This window comes from Drosophila hydei, unplaced genomic scaffold (genome assembly GCF_003285905.1).
Source record: "Drosophila hydei strain 15085-1641.00,03,60 unplaced genomic scaffold, DhydRS2 tig00000060-arrow-pilon, whole genome shotgun sequence".
Lineage (NCBI taxonomy): Eukaryota > Metazoa > Arthropoda > Insecta > Diptera > Drosophilidae > Drosophila > Drosophila hydei.
Genome location: NW_022045656.1, coordinates 2,937,553 through 2,961,649, shown reverse-complemented (window position 1 = coordinate 2,961,649; position 24,097 = coordinate 2,937,553). Strand labels below are relative to the sequence as shown.

General features: G+C 39.2%; 2 protein-coding genes across 4 annotated transcripts; both read right to left on the bottom strand.

Annotated features, from left to right (window-relative positions):
• Positions 1–1,045: 1,045 nt before the first annotated feature.
• LOC111594333 (phosphoenolpyruvate carboxykinase [GTP]) lies at positions 1,046–4,123 on the bottom strand. Its single transcript, XM_023307578.2, has 2 exons — positions 3,798–4,123; positions 1,046–3,291 (listed from the first exon to the last, which is right to left on the bottom strand). Exons 1-2 carry the CDS (start codon positions 3,827–3,829, stop codon positions 1,380–1,382), a joined length of 1,944 nt encoding a protein of 647 aa, XP_023163346.1. The 5' UTR covers positions 3,830–4,123; the 3' UTR covers positions 1,046–1,379.
• Positions 4,124–7,327: 3,204 nt separating this feature from the next.
• LOC111594334 (phosphoenolpyruvate carboxykinase [GTP]-like) lies at positions 7,328–22,593 on the bottom strand. 3 transcript variants are annotated; one of them, XM_030226113.1, is made up of 2 exons: positions 22,169–22,593; positions 7,328–9,288 (listed from the first exon to the last, which is right to left on the bottom strand). In XM_030226113.1, the coding sequence occupies exons 1-2, from the start codon at positions 22,201–22,203 to the stop codon at positions 7,404–7,406; spliced, it is 1,920 nt and encodes a 639-aa protein (XP_030081973.1). In that variant the 5' UTR covers positions 22,204–22,593; the 3' UTR covers positions 7,328–7,403. The 3 variants fall into 3 exon arrangements, with proteins under 3 accessions (XP_030081973.1, XP_023163348.2, XP_023163347.2); XM_023307580.2 differs by lacking the exon at positions 22,169–22,593 and adding an exon at positions 18,804–19,228; XM_023307579.2 differs by lacking the exon at positions 22,169–22,593 and adding an exon at positions 9,337–9,501.
• Positions 22,594–24,097: the final 1,504 nt, after the last annotated feature.

Here is a 24,097-nt window from a genome sequence, read left to right as displayed (position 1 = left end):
GCAACTGCCGCTGGTTGCCGCACAATATGGCCCGACCGAGCGCGCACGCAGCTCGAGCTGAACTGTGGCATGCCACGCGACTCAGCTGCATTTTTCTTGAGACTGGCCAAACGCCAAAGCTTTCAAAGCTCCCGCTTCCAGCCTGGAAGTCCTTCAACTGAGAGCGCTTTCTTTTCAAATTCGGTTTCATTTTATAAATGTTTTGCCTCTGATTTTGCGGTTAAATGTAGTTGCCTCCTATTATGCGGCTGGCAGTTGATGGTTTATGATGTTTTGACGTCTTCTCTTTGCTAAAACTTTCTTATCTTTTTCCGCATGTTCCCCTTTAGTTGATTTAGATTTCGCTGGCTTCAGAAAACTTTGAAAGATTTCCTTTTCAGTTTTTATTTAAAAAATATTCAGCCAAAAGTTTCAGCGTGCGAGAACTAAAACAGAATTCTTATTATTTATTTTATTTTCATTTAAATTTTTTATATATAAACTTATGAGTATAATACCCAACCAACAAAATTTAGATTATAGACCTAAGCTCATAGGTGACACAGCAAACCTCAAAATCTTCTAAGCTCTTACAGCTAGAAACTTAAGTATTCGATTATTGAGTTTCAGTTGAGTTCCTCTATCGATGCACCATAAAAATCTCCAATAGCTTTCACTGCTTTGGAGTCTTAGCCCCTAAATTTTATAGTCAACTGAATTCATTGCAAATGGGAACTCAGGATATGATGGTTTTTGTGTAATGTATGCAGCATAACCGAATAAGTCGTGGCAAAACACATCAAGAACTGAGTCGAGCCAGCAATGCTCGTCTGCCATAGGATATAACTAATCAGTTTTAAATTAAAAATATAAATTATACCCGCTTTATATAGACATCCATTGAGACTATAGCATAGACGAAAAGGTATATCTTCCAGAGCTAAATCATTTTCAACTTTCTAATATATCTTTCCCTTATGCTCCTTTAATCAATGAAAAGTTCAGGTGCAGCAAATCAAAACAAGTTCATTTCAATATGATAAAATCTTTTAGTTTTATTTAAAGTTTCATATTTTTTGTTGTAATTTTTTAAATTTTCTTGTGATTTCTTTTATACAGATCTTAACTTAAAGCTTACAGATAGACACTTATACAATAAATAGTTTTGGAAGTATGCGGCTTAAACTCTAGAGAAACGACTAAGTGAAAATTGTATTGTTAGTATAGTCTTCGGGGTTATATAGAGTATATAAGGTTGTGTATGCGGGCGGGACTATAGGTTATATGCGTTTTTTGGTACGGGGGTATAGGGTTTGCTTAGGTTATAGGTGGTGCAAGGCGGGTAAAGATGTTTGCATGTGATGAATTTGTGATAAATTCTGTCGCTTCCTCGACTCTTCTTACAAGTCGGCAACGCGTGCTTTCAGGTTGTCCAGCTCGGCATAGATGCTGGCGGGCAAATCGGCGCCCACCTGGGACTCGAAGTAGTTGCGTATGTCCTGCACCTCCTGTGTCCAGAAGTCCTTGGGTAGCGAGAACAGCTGCTTCACATCGATCTGCTCCTTCATGCCGGACAAGTTGAGTTCACCATCAGCGGGTATGTGACCAATGGCAGAGTCGACATAGCAAGGCTCGCCGTTCACACGGCGCAGAATCCACTCGAGCACACGGGAGTTCTCGCCGTATCCGGGCCACATGAATTTGCCCTGATCACTCTTGCGGAACCAGTTGACATGGAAGATCTTGGGCACCTTACCACGCTTCTCCATGCTCAGCCAGTGAGACACATAGTCGCCAAAGTTGTACCCAAAGAAGGGCCGCATCGCGAAGGGATCGTGCATGATCACCTTGCCCTTGTGCTCAGCCGCAGCTGTTGCCTCGCTGCGCATGGCGGCACCAATGAAGACACCGTGAGTCCAGTCGCGTGCCTCATAGATTAGAGGTACGCCAGCTGGACGACGACCGCCAAAGAGCATCGCAGAGATGGGCACGCCAGCTGGATCCTCCCAGGCGCCATCGATGATGGGGCACTGAGCTGCAGGTGTGCAGAAGCGAGAGTTAGGATGAGCAGCTGGTTTGCCCGACTCCTTGGTCCAGGGGTTGCCCAGCCAATCGGTGATCTGTACATTGGGTGCCAGGCTGCTCTCCATGCCCTCCCAGTAGACGCCGCCATCTGAGGTGGAGGCCACGTTAGTGAAGATGGTGTTCTTGAAGACAGTGCTCATTGCAATGGGATTCGTTTCCTTCGATGTACCAGGAGCAACGCCAAAGAAGCCATTCTCGGGATTGATGGCACGCAGCAGACCCTGTGAATCGAACTTCATCCAGGCGATGTCATCGCCCACGCACTCCACCTTGTAGTTGGCTAGCGAGGGGTTCAACATGGCCAGATTGGTCTTGCCGCAAGCCGAGGGGAACGCGGCAGTGATGTACCTTTTGACGCCCTTGGGATCGGTGATGCCCAGAATAAGCATGTGCTCGGCCAGCCAGCCCTCTTGCTTGGCAATGGTGCTGCCAATGCGTAGGGCAAAGCACTTCTTACCCAGCAACGAATTGCCACCGTAGCCAGAGCCGTAGGAGACAATCAGGTTCTCAGCGGGCTTGTGCAGGATGATGGTACGCTCGGGATCGCATGGCCAGGATGGCTGCTCCACTACACCACTAGCAGGTGTACCCACCGAGTGAAGGGCGCGCACGAACTCCTCCTTCTTTGCCAACTGCTGCAGCACGGCAGCACCCATACGGGTCATGATGCGCATGGAGGCGACGACATAAGCCGAATCGGTGACCTCAATGCCAATCTTCGACAGAGGTGATCCCACTGGACCCATGCTGAAGGGCACCACATACATGGTGCGACCCTTCATGCAGCCAGGGAAGCGCTGCTGAATAGCAGCCTCCATGTCCACGGGCGAAATCCAGTTGCCCAAAGTTCCCTTGACACCCTCCTTGGGCGTGGGAATAGTTTCCTCACGCTTGTCGGTGCAGATAAAGGTCTTGGACTCCACACGGGCCACATCACCGGGATTGGTGCGTGCCAACCAGCAGTTCTCGTACTTGGGCAGCGCCACAATGGTGCCCGACTCCAGCAGAACCTTGATGAGCATCTTGTTCTCCTGCTCGGAGCCATCGCAAATGTGCACCTGATCGGGCTGGCAGAGAGCAACTGCCTCCTCCACAAAGCTGCGCACACCGGCAGTCAAGGAGTTAACGTCGCCATACGAGGTGGGAATGCCACGAATGTGGCTATACAGACCGCAATTGTCCTGACGGAGCTTGTGCAGCTGGGGTAGAGCACAGCCATTGGCGGAGCTGAAGAGAAAAAGAGAAAAAATTTATAAGTGAAAGTTGCTATAGAGAGAGACGGCGATGAGATGTGGAGAGACAATGCATAGAGTTGCCAAGTATATACTATATATATATGTATATATAAATATACACAGATAGTCGTATATATGTATGTATTTATGTGCTATTTTACTTTTGAAACAAAATTGTATTGTCGATAAATTTCAGACATTTTTAATAATATTTTTAAATGTTTTAAAAAATTTGTAAGCAAAATATTTAAATAAATTAAATATGTATATATATTCGCGAAGAATTCATTTATGAAAAATATTTATTAAAACACAATAATTTTAAAACTATTTTTGCACAATTTTTTTTGCTCTTATTTCGCACAAAGCACAAATGTTTTTTCTGATAAAAATACTTTATGGGGCATGCAACATGCTAGAGTTTTCTGGGTGTGGTGATGCATATGCTTGCCGTTCATTGCTATTTTTGTTGTTGTTGTGGAAACAACGCGTACTTACATAATTTTGCTTTGTTCAATGAGCTCAGGCATTTTGTTAGTTGTTTATTTTTTTGTTTTGCTTTATATTTGTATTAAAAATGAATGTTCTTTCAAAAGACTTTGGAATATGGCGCACTAATTAACGTTTCGATTTCTTTGCTTTGGTTTGGGCAAAAAAATCTGTTAAGTATCACAATTTTAATTATCACAATTTCAACTTGTTTTTTTTTTTCTGTTCTTTATTGTTTTATTTTCATATGTTTTTCCAGAGTTTTTTGTCAAATATCAATTTGATTTTCAGATCACTGAAATTGAAAGTTTCACTTGATCTTTCCATTTACTCAGTCCACGAGTAACTGATGCCAACTGCTTGCTGCAGTCGGCCTTTTATACGCTGTTGCCTGCCTGGCGCCTGCCCGATGCGACTAGAACATGATTAACGGGGGCCGCACGATCGGCTGCTTTTCGACTTCGGCTCGTCTCGGCTCGACTCGGATCGCTTTATTTGTTTCGGTCTTTTTATGACTCTCGCGCGCGCCTCAGGTCAAACTTCGGGCCAGCTGATTGGCTGTTAGGTCGGAGGCTCGGCAATTGTTTTGGTTTTTCACTGAGCTTCTAGGAGAGAGAGAGATATCGAGAGAGAGAGGGGTGGGTTGCTTGTGCCGCTTGACAACAGGCCTTGTTGTCATTGTCGCTGAAGCAAGTTACAGTTTATTTTTGTTTCTCAGTTCATTTTGTTGTTTTTTTTTTTTGATTCGCCGCTCTTGTATTCGTTTTTGCTGTTATTTTGATAGCGCGCCTTTTCGCAATTGATAAGATTCATTTAGCGCTATTTACGCTCCACTTGGCTGTTATTTGCTTTTTCGCCCTGTTAGCTGCTGCTAATTTAATTACTTTGTTTATTTATGTTTTCCACTAGATATTGTTCCAGTGCGTAAATAGCTTAGTTAATGTATATATTGTCAATTACGTATCAGTAAGATCTACCTACGTATAATTTTCGTAACATGGTCTGCCCCTTTGTCTGTGCGTTCGTATCGAAAATTCACAGAACTCAGGTTGACTAATAAAATTATTTTTATGCTTTGATTCACATTGATAATATAAGCATATGTGCATCTATCATTTCCATAATCGCCATGTGTAATCTTTAATATACTATATATATATATATATATATATATATATATATATAAGACTATTTTACTGCCTTGTGATAGGCTTTACCAACTTTGTGATTATTAATATATTTATCAAGTTTATAAAATGAGTGTTCCATAAGATCTATAAATTCCTCTTATTCATCTTATATATATGACCTGTGATTTTTTATTTATTTTCTTTATAATATGTATAGCTTCTATGTTAGATAATATACATATATATATATATATATAATCAATAATAACTGAAATGAGATGGCAAGTGTACCCCAATTTCGTGCCCCTTAATGATCAACACATATTTACCTTATCAATCTTCCTAGTTCAATGTTATATGAGTTCATATGGATTCATCAACATGTTTAAGAAGAAGAATTCCCTCTGTATACACATATATATATTTTATTTACATACCGTTCTTCCCACGCCCACCTGCCTTTCACCTTATCCCTTTTATACATAAGCCCTATATAATTGCCCTACTCCTCCGCTCCTCCTCCTCTCGGACTGACATGCACGCGCCCACCTACGCATTCTGCCACGACACAGAATCACATGGCCGTTTCGATTTGTCACATTGCCAGAACATATATGCTTTGTTTGGCCACTTTCGCCTATTGGCGAAACTGGTGACGGGGAAGATTTTGATGATCTAGCAAAATTCTGTGCTGTTCTATAATAATGTTGGCCATGGCCATCAGCCAAACGGTTTGGAGGCCATGAATGGATGTTGTGAATTTCACATGACATGACGCGAATAGCCGCATGGATATTATCATGTGCTCTTCGAAGGAGAAATGAAGGTTCTCAATAATTACGTGGGAATAAAGGTGATCTCTCTACCCAAAAGTAAGTGGCATTTAAATCGGGCAGCTGACCTTGTAGTGGAGGCACTCGTAACCTTGAAATCCTTTTAAAGTTCCGTTAAAGTTTGTTTTATCAGCCAACCTCCACGTGCCTCTATAATTGGTAACTGAAAAAGCATACAACAAAAATTGTACAAAAATTCGCGGAATTTTTTTTCGGTGTATTTATTTTTAAACCATGGACTTGTTTTTCTAGTTCAGCTTGATAAGCAGCATCATCATCATCACAATCATCATCAACTGTCTGCCTGTGCTGCCCTGCCTGCCTGCCTGCCAGCCAGCCTCCCCCTCCTCAGCCTCTCACTTCCTCAATCCCTATGCCCCTGGTCTCAGCCCCGCGTCGTGCAAAGATCGTCGTGCTATATAGCCAAAGCGTGTTTGATGACTTGACTTTTTTGAATCTACGTCAATGAGTTGGCGGATCAATAAATAATAATGAAAACCAATATATATATATATGGACCTTATCAACCTGGACAAACGGGCCCCTGGAGTCTAGATGCAATGGAAAATATTATTTTCTAAAAATAGAGCCAATCTCTGTTTGTGCAATCCGGATCTAGAAATTGTTGCATTTGCTTACGAAAAAATGCCAGATTTTACTACAGCAGGCTCTAGACTTCATTATGTTAGCTATTCTGATAGATCTTGAATTCCCATAGACCTTAGACCTGATGAGCCAGAAATAGACTTTTTAATTTCATTTGCCATAAACTAAACTTTGATTAGATTCTATGATATTATTTAGTTATACTATATAATGTATACCAATAATTGTTGCAATATATCTTATCTTTGTCTTGAAATAAATATGTTCGCCTAGTCTAAGCTCCATATCAAAACACATCTAATAATTTGTGATAAAAATATATCAAACAACCAGAAATAAGTATTTTTATCTGGCGTTGAAAGCATCAATCCATTTGCTAAGCTGTGCTTCATTCGTGTTGTTTGGGATCTTAAGAAATATTTCATATCTTCTATCTCAACAAGTAGCCCATATACTAGAAAAATTAGCCAAGAATCTTAAGTTATCTTCAGTTAAATATAATATAGCTCTCGTGTAGTTGCAATCTGAAGGGCTAAATATTATTTATGAACCTTTAACCGGATCTAGCAGAACCCCTTTCTTGGGCACACTGAACGTGTTATCAGTGCTGTGTTAAGGCCTATTTCTTTCTAATTTGCTGCATGTTGGATCACACCACCCCATGACCAGGCCTTTAATCAGACCTTGGCAACTATGGAGGCACGTTTTCGAGCGCCAAGTTTTTGGTAATTTTTTCATTTGCCTCAATATTTACTTGTTTTTTCTTTCTTCCAGCGATCTTGATAATTCGCAGTGGTGCAGAGGTTAACACGATTATGAATTTATATGCTTGTTTACGCCAATTTTGTGGACGGGCCTCCCTCCCACTTTCTCGCGCTGTCTCCTCTCATAGGCGTTTTGTCTATCTCTTTCTTGCCCGATAAGCCACGCCCATGACCATGGAATGCCGTACAATAAAATCTTGCTCGTGCTGGTTTTATGAGACTTTATTAAACTAAGATTATGAATAACCTATGAAACCGCACAGAGTGGAGCGATTATGCACATCACATGTTGGCCACACGATTCTTCAGTTCTGTCAGCTGCTCTGCTACGGGGCGTGGCAAATGACTGCCCACTTGGGCCTCGAAGTACTGTTCGATCTCTTTGACCTCCTGCTGCCAAAATTCTTTGGGCAGTTCGAACAGCTGCTTGAGATCCACTTCGCCTTTGACGCCTTCAACATTCAATGCACCCTGGCTGGGCAGCAGGCCGATGGGCGACTCCTCGAAGCATTTCTCGCCTTCCACACGACGGAAGATCCAGTCCAGAACACGCGAGTTATCACCGAATCCTGGCCACAAGAACTTGCCCTCATTGCTCTTGCGGAACCAATTCACGTGGAAGATCTTGGGCACTTTTCCGCGCTGCTCCATGCTCAGCCAGTGCGCGAGATAGTCACCAAAGTTGTAGCCAAAGAAAGGACGCATCGCGAAAGGATCGTGCATGACTACCTTGGCCTTGTGCTCAGCTGCGGCAGTTGCCTCGCTTCGCATGGCAGCTCCTATAAAGACGCCATGTGCCCAGTCGCGTGCCTCATAGACCAAAGGAACGCCTGCGGGACGACGACCACCAAACAGAATCGCAGAGATGGGAACGCCGGCGCTGTCCTCCCAGGCGGGATCAATAATTGGGCACTGAGCAGCAGGAGTGCAGAAACGGGAGTTGGGATGAGCAGCCGGCTTACCCGATTCGGCTGACCAGAGTTTGCCCAGCCAATCGGTGACTGTGACATTGCTCAACTGTGATGCATCCATGCCCTCCCAGTAAACACCGCCATCCGACGTGGAGGCCACATTGGTAAAGACCGTATTGCTGAAGATGGTGTCCATGGCGATGGGATTGGTGGCACGCGAGGTGCCGGGTGCAACGCCAAAGAAGCCATTCTCGGGATTGATGGCGCGCAGCACGCCCTGTGAGTCGAACTTCATCCAGGCGATGTCATCGCCAACGCACTCCACCTTGTAGCCCGGCAGACTGGGCGTCATCATGGCTAGATTGGTCTTGCCGCAGGCCGAGGGAAAGGCGGCTGCCACGTAAATCTTCTTGCCCTGCGGATTGGTGATGCCCAAAATTAGCATGTGCTCGGCCAGCCAACCTTCCCGCTTGGCAATGGTGCTGCCAATGCGCAAGGCAAAACATTTCTTGCCCAGCAAAGAGTTGCCACCATAGCCCGAGCCATAAGAAACAATCTCATTCTCGGCTGGCTTATGGAGTATGATGGTGCGCTCTGGATCACACGGCCACGAGGCCTGGGCCTGTACACCACTGGCTGGTGTGCCGACCGAGTGAAGACACTTAACGAACTGTCCGTCACCCTGCTGCAGCACCTGCAGTACTGGAGCACCAGCACGCGTCATAATCTTCATGGACTCTACTACATATGGACAGTCGGTGATTTCTATGCCTATTTTGGAGAGAGGTGAGCCTACGGGACCCATGCTAAAGGGTATCACATACATAGTGCGACCTTTCATGCTGCCAGGGAAACGCTCTCCAATGGCAGCCTTCAGATCCGCATCGGAGATCCAATTGCCAAGCGTTCCGGGCGTGGCATTTGGCGTAACTGGCACCGTCTCCTCCTTGCGCTCTGTGCTGATGAACGTCTTGGACTCCACGCGTGCCACATCGGCTGGATTGGTGCGTGCCAGCCAGCAATTCTTGTACTTGGGCAGTGGAAGGATCGTGCCCTGCTTCAGCATCAAGCCTTGCAGCAGCTTGCTCTCCGCAGAGCTGCCATCGCAGATATGCACGCGATCCGGTTGGCACAGATTCACGCACTTATCCACATAGTCTCGGACAGCCGGCGTCAATGTCTTCACATCTCCATATTGCACAGACAGCGAGCGGCAGACCAGTCGAAAATTGTAACACTTGGGCGGAGAGGCCAATCTGTAAAGAATAAGAATTATCTAAGATAAGTAAAGAGTCGTGAGCTACCTGCTTAGGCATATGTTCAAATCCCAAGATTGCTGCTTTGAGGGCTTACCAATTTTACCTGCCCGCAGCCCGCAGCCCGCTTGTATCTGCATGTTTTGCGCACAACTGTACCTCAATTAGTATTCTAAGTATGTTGGAAAAAAAGAGTTGAGTTGCCGTCACCCGTCGCATTTGTCCCACACACAATTGTAAAACACAAACTGGCTAATCAGCTGTTGGCTGGTTGTGCAGGTTTCTGGCAATACCCTGTAACGCAACCGGTACAAGTGGGTATATTTTTGGCGAGAAGACGGTGGGACCTCTGCAGGCGACTTTTAACTTTAAGACTTTTGTGATATCTGATTCATGTTTTGATGGCTTTCACTTAAGGTCTGATCTATGAATAATTATATTATCTTTTCAACTAGCTCTTAGATGTAGGCACTTAGGAACTTAATTAAATTTAACTCAAATAAATACCTATATCTCTATATTCCTACATCTAAGCCTATATTTACTACAAAAATGATATGAAAAGTTAAAATATCTATGTATTCTAGCGAGGTTCCCATTCTAGACATTTAAAGGAAAGATTTCTATACAGCAAACTTTTACTTAGAGAGTCTCCGACAGTTAGTCAACATTTCTTCGTTTATTATTTGTGTCTGCTGCTTGTGAATTCATGAAAAACTTGCTTCGACTTTTGCACAGCGCGTTCGGTTTGGGGAATCCAAAGCAAAAGCAGCAACTGAGACGCAACCTTCAATAGCCAAGAAAAAGAGAGAAAAAATCCAAGCGAGAGAGAGAAATGTGAAGGCGTCATGACTGCCTCACTTTCGTTCCACTGAACCGGCCAAACTCAATTGAATGATGCAATATTTCATCAGCCAGCCTCTAGGTCGACAGCTTATGCTGCGTTCTCTGTTATGGTTTTTGTAAGAGATAATCTTTCTCTCTCTATATATATATATTTCTGTGCATGATAACAGCTGTTTGTTGACCGTGGTTGTAAGTGCTACAAATATGGCCAGCATTTCACATATGAGCTTATTAAATCCAAAGCCCTTTAGCTTTATATCTATAAGCTGTTCGTCAATATCTATTTATCGACGTAGTTGATCACATTTATCAGCTCTCATATCTAGTATCTGGGGCACACGCGTGTGGTTCTAGTTACATTGCTCGGAGGGTCTAAAGTCCAATGGATATTCACGCCATTGTAGCTCTTCGCTTCAGTGACGTCACACATTTATGTAATCTAATTTTGTTTCGGTCAGACGACCACTTTTTTTCGGAAACTGCGCATTTTCTAGTGGCGCGTTTAGCTACTCAAATACTCTATGCATAAACATATACATTTATAGATATACTATATATACTATATACTATACTATACGCTTGCTTGTGCGTGGTTTGCATGGCAGATTGTCATTGTCCCGGTTCGAGTTATTAACACACATTAACTATATGCACACAGCTTGACACATGATAAAAAATACTCGATGCTGTATCTCAAATGTCGTCAAGCTAATTTACCAAACCAAATGTAGAAAGCAGAGGAATGAAATGCTCTCTAAGCGTAGATAAAACGAAGTATGTAATGGTGCGAGAACTATTACATTAAATTCAGCATTCGCTTGGGGTTTGAACTATGAATTCTCATCGCGTAGTGGGTTGGAATAAAACGTTGACTAAGACAGCTCATCTGATGACAACTGCTTAAATACCATTTTGTATTATTAAATCTTCAGCTAAAACACAAAATACACTATGAACATGCATGTGTGAGAAATTTGAACCATGAATGTTAATTAGGCTAAATAACAGAAATAAGTTTATTATATAATATTTGAAAACCTCGCAAATAGCCGATTAAATATATTTATTTATATAGTTAGTTATTTATAGACAAAATAAAATTTATTTTTAATCTTTTTAAATAAACAACATATTTAACAAATGCTGTTTGGAACACTGTTTCAAGTAATTAACATATTTTAATTTATATAAAATTAAAAATTGATTTTAATATAATGAATATTTACTTTTGAGATAAAATATGAAAATATTATGCGTATATATATACAGTGATTTAGCGTATATAGTATAGTATAATATATAGTATGGTAAAACATATAAAAATCTGTTGAGTAACAAAATATTTCACGTGATAAATTCAGACTTATTTGAATTTCTTTTTATTTGTTGTTGAACAAAGTCAAGTTAAACTGCGATATTGTCTACTATATAATATGCCTATAGCATTCTTGATCAATTTCCCCAAGCAATTTATATATTTATATATACATAGTAAATATTTGTTCGATCGATAAATTGTGCGCATTCTCTCAAACTAACCTTCCTTCATTTGCGTCAAATCAAATCGCGATTCGCTAATTAATTTGTCTGCTAATTCAAAGCGAATGAATATTTAATAAATGTTTGTGTTGTTTTATCAAATTGACAGCGTTTGCGGCGATACGCAGAGAGCTCTTTTGCTTATCTTTTGAAACTTTTGCGAACTTCTTGTATACAGAAAAGCGAAACCTAAGACCCGCCCAGATTAAACATTGACTATAATTTGTGAAGCCACTGCTAATCTGCCTTGTCTTTTTATGAGCCTTTTAAATGTATTTTGTATATTTATTTTTTATTTATGCCATTTTAATGTGCCAAGCTCTTGCTAATGATAAGAACTGACCATAGTTAAGTGGGAAAGAGCTCTCGCTGCTTTGTTTACTGCAAATGTCCAAAAATTCAGCTGCGAGATTTTTGTTATCAGCTTTGACACTTGTAGCTAATTATTCGGTACAGACGACTCGACAATTTTTGATGGCAGCCACGCGCTCAAAACAAACGAAGAGTTCAATTTCTAATCAGCTGAAACAAACAGATAACAAATGCGAAAGGTAATGGGCATTTCAAATGGAATGCAAATGGGATCAACAGTGCTCAGCTTGGCACGCTCTGCAGTGCGTTTGTTCTCTTGGCATTTTGCAAATAGCAAATGCATTTTAATGCTAAGCGCATGTTCACAAAACATGTGTGCTTGCGAATACCCTGTACACCCTGAATTCTCTACCAGATATCCAGAATTAGTAATATGTTTTATGCCCATCACAATCATTCTTTTTACATTGCCAGCTAGTCGTAAAATATTCCCATTTTTAAACTTATTTTGGCTCTTAAATTATATAATAATAATGATCCAAGTACGTTTTATATATTTATGTGCACAATATACCTTGTAATGCCAAATTCTTCTCTACAAAACCCTTTTCATACTTTATTCAAACAATCTTTTCAGACTTTTAAAAGACTTGGCAAAGACAAAGAATGCTCATAGGCAAAGGAATACCCTGTATTTTGTATTTAATTAATGTAATTAAGTCATTGATTGCCTTTTTGCATGCTGAGAACACATTGTTTGGTTTCTAGTACAGGGTATATGCGCCTCTTGCGCCTATTTTGGTGGGCATGCCGCAACGCATACTGGCAGCTGCTCTTTGGTACATTTTATTTTCGTGCCGCATATTTATTTTTATTTTTATTGAGATTTTCACGCGTTGAAGGAATACGCAGAAAATTTAAAAGCGCGTGTGTTTCTACTTATATACATAAATATATATATATATATATATGGCATATATATACATTTATATATATGTATATGGCCAATTTATAGCGACAACTATATGTAGTTGGATGCGTCTGGGTGTACACACATTTTGACGTGGCATTTTTATTTTTGGATACGTGGCAACAGTAAATGAAAATTTCCTTTTCAGCTGATTTCAATAGACAATTTTTAAAGGAAATCTCTTCGTTAAGCGGTCAGCTTTTTCTCTCAATGAACTTTAATTTGTCTTTGAACAAGTTCATCAACCAAGTCAACTAGCCGTGGCCTTAGTTTCAGCACCAGACAGACCGCAATAAAGCACAATCACACACTCGTTAAAGGGCACCGCTAATCACACACGCACACACACACATTAAGATTTACCCATCGAAGTATTGGTAGCCACTTTTCACTCTTATCAGCTGGCTATCGCAGCAAGCAAGCAAATCAAACCAGTTCCACAGCTCCGGTTTGAACCAGTCGCAAGCGACAGCAACGCAAAGCAGAAACAAAATCAAGCAAAATAAAACACAAATTGATGACGACGCGTGGCTAAAAAAGCTAAAAACATTTGATTTTGTTTTGCTTTAAAGATTTGTATGCATCTTATATGTGCCAAATCGTTTATATCTGAGAGTCGATCAGCTGTTGCACAGTTCAACTACAGTTATAGACGTCATAGCATATTACCATATAATGCAATAACCAGTAATTGGCTTGGGACATTGGGCAAAATATACAAACGCCTATCTGAGCATAAACATTTGTATATATAATGTATATTTTTATTCTTGGTTACTCCTGTGTCTGCTCTATATAAATAATTAAACTGTGAACTGGTTTTATAGCTAGAATTAATTTGAGTCGCAAACGCTATGGAAGGTTTTTCCATAGCTGACTTGACGTCACATGTTAATCTATATACTATACAGAAAAGGCAGGAAAACTTTGGAATTATATTTTATTTATTATATATATAAATATATATATATATGTATATTTATATATATATATATATATATATATATATATATAAGAATCCGGGTTCGAAACTCATTTGCGTGTGTTTCGTATTTTAAAAATATACTAAACTAAATTATATTATAGATTTTAGCTGTTATATTACGTTTTCCTATACGAACAACAATGAGATTGCCTTTAGCAGTATTTCGTAAGAAAAATGATTCAATAATAATTTTTGTGGATTTCTTTTTTTAATGAGTAAAAGGAAAACCCTATTACGATTTAATTAATTAAACAACATTTTCATATTTGCATTTTTAAATGCTTATTTATTTGAGACCTATATTTATTGATGCTATGGAAAAGGAAGTCTGAAACTATTGTATATTTTGTTTATTTACTTCTCATTTTCTTTCTATATCTATGCATAGGAGGATTCTATAGATATCCTTCTACTCTACACCATTGGCAGAGAAACAAGCTAACGCTCTCTATTAGCAAGTAATTCAATACAAACATTTATGATCAATATTTATTATTTACATCAAGCTTAGACGTGTCCCATTTATAATTAAGATCAAGATCATTTTTAAGCTTCCAGTGAAAACTGGTTTAGTATAAGTCTTTAAAGGTTGAGCTGAGGCAGATAACAGCTTCAATTTGGCAGAATGATTCTCGTCGAGCAAAGCATAGAAATTCAATCTTTGGTAAATAAGCTGTCTGAGATTATAGTATAGCTAACTATACACACACATATTTACCACATATTAATAGCTTTCACCTATAGCATAAGCGTCTAACAGTAATATGAACAAACTGCTCCAATAATATTGTCTGAGGCGAAATCCACTCAAGAAAATATGCCGCCAACTCAGTGCCAAGGTCAGCAATGTTGTTGAATGTTGTTTCACAAAAACTGAGTTCCAGTGAGAACTAATACTTAGTAGCTTTATAGAACTTGACCACTTTTTTCGTAATGCTATATTTAATTTAATGAGGCTTTATAGCATAGCAAAGTCCAAGCGACAACCAGAAACTACGACTCGATATGTGTGAGTGTGCGTCTGTATGTGTGTGTGTTTACCAGTTGATAAGCGATAACTTCTACATAATGTAGGCGTATAAATGTTGTCTGTCTACGTAGATTATTGAGCATTTCATGTATATATGTATACGATGTGGAAGGTAATAGACGCATATATAGCAACGAGGCAAGCGATGTCTATGCTAGCGCACTCGGATACAGTGGGTCCAAAGTCTCGTTCTGTGGCGCAGTTAAACGGCCGATTGAGAGGGGTAAAAATACAAAGATGCAGAAAACAAAATTGACGGACAGCCAGTCAACATGTCACAGCCATTTCATTTTATCATATTTATAAAGACACAAAGTTGAACTGAGTTAAATTACTTTAAAGAGTTTCAGTTTCTTTCTTTCTTTTTCCATATCAATTTTCTTAGTGTAGATCACTATTTGATGGCTGCATTCAAAATATTCCATTATTGCATGACAAATTCACTTGCCCAACTATGTAAAGTGAATATGCTGCGTAATTTTTAAGTTAGCTTAACATTGAAACTCTTCTCTCTCTTTATATCTGTTTCTGTCATTTCCAATACGGGATAAGGGATACAGCTCGCTGATATTATGCTAACAGGTGTTCGTCATTGCATTAAATTTGAGCCCACATTTCGCGCAGTGTATATAAAATATATTTCACGTCATCGAAAATACTTCGATTGCGCATATAAAACATGTGTTTACCCCAAAATAATCGAAATTAAGCATATATACGACCATTAGCTATCTTATCTTATCGCCAATGAAAAATTCTTTGAAACCGCAACGAAATTCGTGCGATAAATATTGCGAGTGTAGTAAACAAACAATTAACTGATAAGCTCTAAACAATACGATATCTTCGTAATTAGCAGGTGAGTTTTTCATTTTTTTTCTTGTTTGGTTCGAATCATTTTTATTGAGTAATCGAAATTTAAGACTTTCCCAATTAGCTGGAAAATATTATTCATTAGCAATACACAAATGTTATTTAAATATTATTGTTATGCGTTTGCCTAGATGCAAAAAATATTATTATTATTATGAATATTGTATTTGTTTTTTTCGTATTTCTATTTCTGTTTTGTTGCGCTCGATTGGGGGGCTCGGCTAGCGAACTAAATGGCAATAACAACAATCTTATTGTTGTCATCGGTTGTTCGGGTTGTCTGAGGTTATCATTCAGAGAGTTCACTCAGAGAGAGAGAGACAGACAGTTGTTGATGTTGTCGTTGGTTGTCTGTAGATTGCGCAAGCACAACAATGTCTGCCATGAATTGTATCTGACAGTTACATAGCTGTAGTTCTTAGAAACGAGAAACGCTAAGAGGAAACCCATGCAAAACAAGTGTTAATATCAAAAAGGGTGCTGTCATAGCTGATTAGCTGTCAAATACCCTTTAAACAATTGGATATATTATCTTTATTTATATATATTTATTTATTTATGAATTTGTATCTTTATGCATAATAGTATAAATAATTCGAGTTGATTTTTCCTTTTATTACAATATAATTATATGACTATACTCGCAGTTTATATGTGTAGACAGGGTATTCGAAATGGTCGGGCCACACGTTGTTGACCGATCCAAAACACGCCACAGACACCAAAAAGCCGCTATCAAAACAAAGGCAACAGCAAGCCAAACAAGTCTGGTAAAGCCAAAGATATTTTTGTGCGTTTTTTCTTTATTCTCTTCTTTTTTATTTTGGTTTCTCTGATTTCCAGTGTCCGGCACTGTTGCTAAGTGCCCTCAAAAGCAAAAGCAGCACACCAATGCAAACGGCTGTTTGTGTTTATTTACGGGCATACACACACGCAAACGCATACACACAGACAGTCAAGAGACATGGCGAGTGGTTGGGGGAAGGCAGCAAAACTTGTCGGTCAACTGCAGCGGTGCTCTTCGCTCACAGATCGTGCTCGCTTTTTCCCCCACACACGCAGACAAAGCTCAGATAGCGGCGCAAAAAAAACTGGAGCCAAAACAAAAACACAAAAACACTGTGCAGCGTGGGTGTACGCCAACAAAGAACCAAAACACAAAGCAAAACAAAGAAATGGCTCGACGTTCAAAAGCTTCTTTTAAGCCCAGAAAAGTATGCAATGCAAATTTAAACTCTGTACGAAAGCCGAAATATTGCATTATATGAACAGCCGCAAAGTATGCTACACTTTTTTTCATACTGACCGGTTAATATTGATTAAAATGAAAATGATAATGTTATATACTAAAATTTAATACATCGACTTGAATCTTGATAGTGGATTAATAATAAATGTTATCATCACGTTAGAATGTGAGGATTGCTTCGGCTAGCTGAAAGAGGCAAGGTTAACATTTAGCTGTACTCATCTTGAAGACAAGATAACGATTGAAATATTATTTGAAAATAATTTATTTCGGAACTCAAACATTTATTGAAAAATTTGTTACGACAGTCTTATAAGTTGTAGGCCCAGTAAAAACAGAAAACTTGTATTACACCTGCAAATTTTGCTTTTCTTTTTCAGTTATTTAAAAAGAATTAGAATTCAATTGATTTTAGCAACAAAAAATCTTGTAAATTAATTGATCATATATATGTTATATCATAGAAAAAAATTAGCCGGACTATAAAGACTTAAGTCGTATAGAAAGTTTTTTTTTTAGGAGTAATTTGGACAAAAGCAAAATTTTTAAAAGATATTTTCATAAAAACTTAACTCAACGAAACAAAAACCGAAACAATTTGTTTATGAATTAATTAATTTTTTTTTAATTTTCAGACGCGAGCTGAAACTTTGCTTTAGTTCACTTTGCGCATATCTAAGTTCAAATGTATCTTAGGGCTCCTCAGAGCTAAGTTTAAGTTAGACAACCCTTTTCGCTGCTTTCTGCTTTGATGCCTGAAAAAATATTAAGCTCTATGGCTTTAACTTTGAAATACATTTTCGCAATTAAATGATCTTTTATTCATATTTAAAAACTCTACTCCCTTGCTGAATACCTAAAATGTTCTAGTTGCTTTTACCTAAGCAACCGCAATGAGGAAATCTTAAAAGTGTTGCCTTCTTTCGAGCGCCCTAGAAAAGCCCCAACTAAAACGAAAACATTCATTGATAAAACTTGCCTTGGAAAGGGGTATGGGGCGTCAAGTGTTGGTAGCGTGCGTGGAAAATTGTTTATAAACAAACTACATGTGTGTAAAGTGTTTGTAAAATTGAGAATGAAACGGCGAGACAAAGAGAGAGAGAGAGAAGCCTACCTCGAGGGAGAGGCAGAATGTGCGATTACTAAGAACTGTTGTGGCTGACTTTGTGGTCTTCGATGTTATTGTAGTTGTTTTTATGGTTGTTATTGCAGTTGTTGCTGCTGTAGCTGCAATCGTTATGATTATTGTCGTCCCCACAGCGGGTGCATTGATCCGTGGACTATCTGCGACAATAACATTGAGGCTGTAATTGGGGCTGCTGCGTGTAAGCAAATTTGTGTATGCGTGTGCGTGTGTGAGTGTGTAAGTGTGTGTAAGTGTGTGTGGGTGTATGAGTGTATCTCTGCTATGCAAACGATCAATATGGAATTTTTCTCGGCTTCAGCTGAATGAACTCAATAATTTTGATTTTATCGCTGCGATAAGTATCATTTTAGGCTGTAATAAGGTCTAAAATTGAGGTAGGTTATTTGTGGCCTACGTGACAAACCGTACAGGTAAGTCAAGTAGAGTAACCAATGCCAGAGTGTACCTGGAACCATCGACCACCTTTTGACATTGACCCGCTTAATGCTCTATGTATATGTATATATGAATATGGATATATATAGGGATATAACCTGTTTTCATATTGAGACTGTTGGGACTCACCCGCTGCGCAGTAGTTGGACGCCTTTGAACAACATTTCCACTTTTGTTTTCCCTTTTCCTTGTCGCCTTTCACTTTTTGCTCGTTTTTCTTCTTTTTTCGCTCAGCTGTTGCTGCTGCCAATTGAATTGCGTTTAATGAATTTATTTCGTAGTTTAATGTGATCAATTTGCGAATGTCTTAATGCGAATTTATATTTAAATAAAACTGCAGCAAAGCTAATTGAAGAGACGTGGTGTGTTTTTAGCTCTGGCAATTTTTCTTTGCTCCCTTCTCTGTCTTTCTCTGTCTCTCTCTCTCTGTCTTTCTCTCGCTCTACGCGTGGCACTTGTTGCGCTTCAGCAACTATTGATGCTGCTGCTGCTGCTGGTGCTGCTGCTGCCGGGGCACTTGTTGCTGCCTTCGCACAACAAACGAAACTGAAACTCTACGTCAGCCTGTGCGCTTAAGTAACAGATGTACTACACATTATTCAGAGTATTTGTACACACATTTGAGTCGACCATTGCTCTGTGTCTGTGTGTGCTTCATTTTATTTTACGCTCTTTCTGTGTTTTTGTGTTTTTTTATGCAGCGCCCGCTGGCTGATAAGATAAGAGCCATGCCCACATCGCCTGCCGATTGTCATGTACGTGCCGCCCACCGCATGCACCAGACGCCGCGCCTCCTGCTGCCATATTACTTCAGCCAGCACAGTTGAACTCAGCTGTTGCCACACACCCACAGAGCCACACACTCACAGTCAATAAAACTCTACTGCCCCAGCGCCAAATGTTTCCGAATGTTTCCTTATCAATGGATTTGGCCTGTGGCCTAAGAGGCGTCTGCCCCGCTTACATCATTCATCAGCCGACCAGAGCCAGCAGCAGCAGCAACCGCGGCAGCTTATCTTTTATTTGTGGCTTTGATTTCACATACCCTGTAAGACAAGCCAGAGAGGCGATATTAGTAGCTTCAACTTGTACAATTTTAAAGAAGAATAGCGAAGGTTATAAAAATAAAAATATAAAATTGATTGCTATTACCCTTTACTAAGACCCTAAACAAGGGACAAAGACGAAGTCAACTACTTATCTAACTTTTATATACTACAGCAGTCGTTTTGCAAAGGGTATTTTTACACACCAATAATAACGATCTAAAAATTATATTTAAACCTTTTATCCGAAAGCCTACAGCAAATCTCCCTATGCTTACACCTAAGTGTAAGCATAGGGTGTCTGCTGGCCGTTCACTAAAAAGAGAAATTTATTTGCTATATTTGGTTTTAATTACTGAATATTCAAATGTTTGTGCTTGTTGTTTGCAGAAGGAAGACAACATAGACATTATACCTTTTAATCGGAAGCTATAGAGGTATTTAAGATGTCACAGGAACTAGAGATTTCTAACTAATAGCTTGTGAACAAATATTATTATTATACGTATGTATAAATACATATATATTTCTTAAGATTTTCGAAATATTTGATTTCTTTACTTCTGTCTTTATATGCTATTAATGTCAAGTCCTTGAAATGCTCAAATAATGTATAAGAGTTACTCCCCTTTCAACTTTTATTGAAACACACTAAGTAAAAACATGTCTACAGTTCATATATATATATATAAATATATATATGTTATCACTCTGTCACTTTTAGTTGAGTACAGAGCATTAGCTAGTCGATAGTTTGTGCTAAGCAGACCTTTTCTTGTGTTAACATACGTCAAACTTATCAATTGATCAATATCGAGAATGTTTATTGTTGTTATTTTCGCTTGCATATGGCATTCTTCGGTTGCCCCAATGTCACATTTAATCGACTTGATAATCATAATTTTTACCATGAGAGCTGCCTCCATTGACTGAACTATGGTCACACACGCTGCACTTGCATAATGAGCTGTTGAATATGAGAGCGATAGAGCGGGAGAGAGACAGAGTCAGTTAGAGTCAAAAGGAGAAAGAGAGAAGTAGATTGTTGATGACTTATCAAATGCTGATTTTGCAGCACTGCAAAAAACCACCTGCAAATTTTGCTTTTCTTTTTCAGTTATTTAAAAAGAATTAGAATTCAATTGATTTTAGCAACAAAAAATCTTGTAAATTAATTGATCATATATATGTTATATCATAGAAAAAAATTAGCCGGACTATAAAGACTTAAGTCGTATAGAAAGTTTTTTTTTTAGGAGTAATTTGGACAAAAGCAAAATTTTTAAAAGATATTTTCATAAAAACTTAACTCAACGAAACAAAAACCGAAACAATTTGTTTATGAATTAATTAATTTTTTTTTAATTTTCAGACGCGAGCTGAAACTTTGCTTTAGTTCACTTTGCGCATATCTAAGTTCAAATGTATCTTAGGGCTCCTCAGAGCTAAGTTTAAGTTAGACAACCCTTTTCGCTGCTTTCTGCTTTGATGCCTGAAAAAATATTAAGCTCTATGGCTTTAACTTTGAAATACATTTTCGCAATTAAATGATCTTTTATTCATATTTAAAAACTCTACTCCCTTGCTGAATACCTAAAATGTTCTAGTTGCTTTTACCTAAGCAACCGCAATGAGGAAATCTTAAAAGTGTTGCCTTCTTTCGAGCGCCCTAGAAAAGCCCCAACTAAAACGAAAACATTCATTGATAAAACTTGCCTTGGAAAGGGGTATGGGGCGTCAAGTGTTGGTAGCGTGCGTGGAAAATTGTTTATAAACAAACTACATGTGTGTAAAGTGTTTGTAAAATTGAGAATGAAACGGCGAGACAAAGAGAGAGAGAGAGAAGCCTACCTCGAGGGAGAGGCAGAATGTGCGATTACTAAGAACTGTTGTGGCTGACTTTGTGGTCTTCGATGTTATTGTAGTTGTTTTTATGGTTGTTATTGCAGTTGTTGCTGCTGTAGCTGCAATCGTTATGATTATTGTCGTCCCCACAGCGGGTGCATTGATCCGTGGACTATCTGCGACAATAACATTGAGGCTGTAATTGGGGCTGCTGCGTGTAAGCAAATTTGTGTATGCGTGTGCGTGTGTGAGTGTGTAAGTGTGTGTAAGTGTGTGTGGGTGTATGAGTGTATCTCTGCTATGCAAACGATCAATATGGAATTTTTCTCGGCTTCAGCTGAATGAACTCAATAATTTTGATTTTATCGCTGCGATAAGTATCATTTTAGGCTGTAATAAGGTCTAAAATTGAGGTAGGTTATTTGTGGCCTACGTGACAAACCGTACAGGTAAGTCAAGTAGAGTAACCAATGCCAGAGTGTACCTGGAACCATCGACCACCTTTTGACATTGACCCGCTTAATGCTCTATGTATATGTATATATGAATATGGATATATATAGGGATATAACCTGTTTTCATATTGAGACTGTTGGGACTCACCCGCTGCGCAGTAGTTGGACGCCTTTGAACAACATTTCCACTTTTGTTTTCCCTTTTCCTTGTCGCCTTTCACTTTTTGCTCGTTTTTCTTCTTTTTTCGCTCAGCTGTTGCTGCTGCCAATTGAATTGCGTTTAATGAATTTATTTCGTAGTTTAATGTGATCAATTTGCGAATGTCTTAATGCGAATTTATATTTAAATAAAACTGCAGCAAAGCTAATTGAAGAGACGTGGTGTGTTTTTAGCTCTGGCAATTTTTCTTTGCTCCCTTCTCTGTCTTTCTCTGTCTCTCTCTCTCTGTCTTTCTCTCGCTCTACGCGTGGCACTTGTTGCGCTTCAGCAACTATTGATGCTGCTGCTGCTGCTGGTGCTGCTGCTGCCGGGGCACTTGTTGCTGCCTTCGCACAACAAACGAAACTGAAACTCTACGTCAGCCTGTGCGCTTAAGTAACAGATGTACTACACATTATTCAGAGTATTTGTACACACATTTGAGTCGACCATTGCTCTGTGTCTGTGTGTGCTTCATTTTATTTTACGCTCTTTCTGTGTTTTTGTGTTTTTTTATGCAGCGCCCGCTGGCTGATAAGATAAGAGCCATGCCCACATCGCCTGCCGATTGTCATGTACGTGCCGCCCACCGCATGCACCAGACGCCGCGCCTCCTGCTGCCATATTACTTCAGCCAGCACAGTTGAACTCAGCTGTTGCCACACACCCACAGAGCCACACACTCACAGTCAATAAAACTCTACTGCCCCAGCGCCAAATGTTTCCGAATGTTTCCTTATCAATGGATTTGGCCTGTGGCCTAAGAGGCGTCTGCCCCGCTTACATCATTCATCAGCCGACCAGAGCCAGCAGCAGCAGCAACCGCAGCAGCTTATCTTTTATTTGTGGCTTTGATTTCACATACCCTGTAAGACAAGCCAGAGAGGCGATATTAGTAGCTTCAACTTGTACAATTTTAAAGAAGAATAGCGAAGGTTATAAAAATAAAAATATAAAATTGATTGCTATTACCCTTTACTAAGACCCTAAACAAGGGACAAAGACGAAGTCAACTACTTATCTAACTTTTATATACTACAGCAGTCGTTTTGCAAAGGGTATTTTTACACACCAATAATAACGATCTAAAAATTATATTTAAACCTTTTATCCGAAAGCCTACAGCAAATCTCCCTATGCTTACACCTAAGTGTAAGCATAGGGTGTCTGCTGGCCGTTCACTAAAAAGAGAAATTTATTTGCTATATTTGGTTTTAATTACTGAATATTCAAATGTTTGTGCTTGTTGTTTGCAGAAGGAAGACAACATAGACATTATACCTTTTAATCGGAAGCTATAGAGGTATTTAAGATGTCACAGGAACTAGAGATTTCTAACTAATAGCTTGTGAACAAATATTATTATTATACGTATGTATAAATACATATATATTTCTTAAGATTTTCGAAATATTTGATTTCTTTACTTCTGTCTTTATATGCTATTAATGTCAAGTCCTTGAAATGCTCAAATAATGTATAAGAGTTACTCCCCTTTCAACTTTTATTGAAACACACTAAGTAAAAACATGTCTACAGTTCATATATATATATATAAATATATATATGTTATCACTCTGTCACTTTTAGTTGAGTACAGAGCATTAGCTAGTCGATAGTTTGTGCTAAGCAGACCTTTTCTTGTGTTAACATACGTCAAACTTATCAATTGATCAATATCGAGAATGTTTATTGTTGTTATTTTCGCTTGCATATGGCATTCTTCGGTTGCCCCAATGTCACATTTAATCGACTTGATAATCATAATTTTTACCATGAGAGCTGCCTCCATTGACTGAACTATGGTCACACACGCTGCACTTGCATAATGAGCTGTTGAATATGAGAGCGATAGAGCGGGAGAGAGACAGAGTCAGT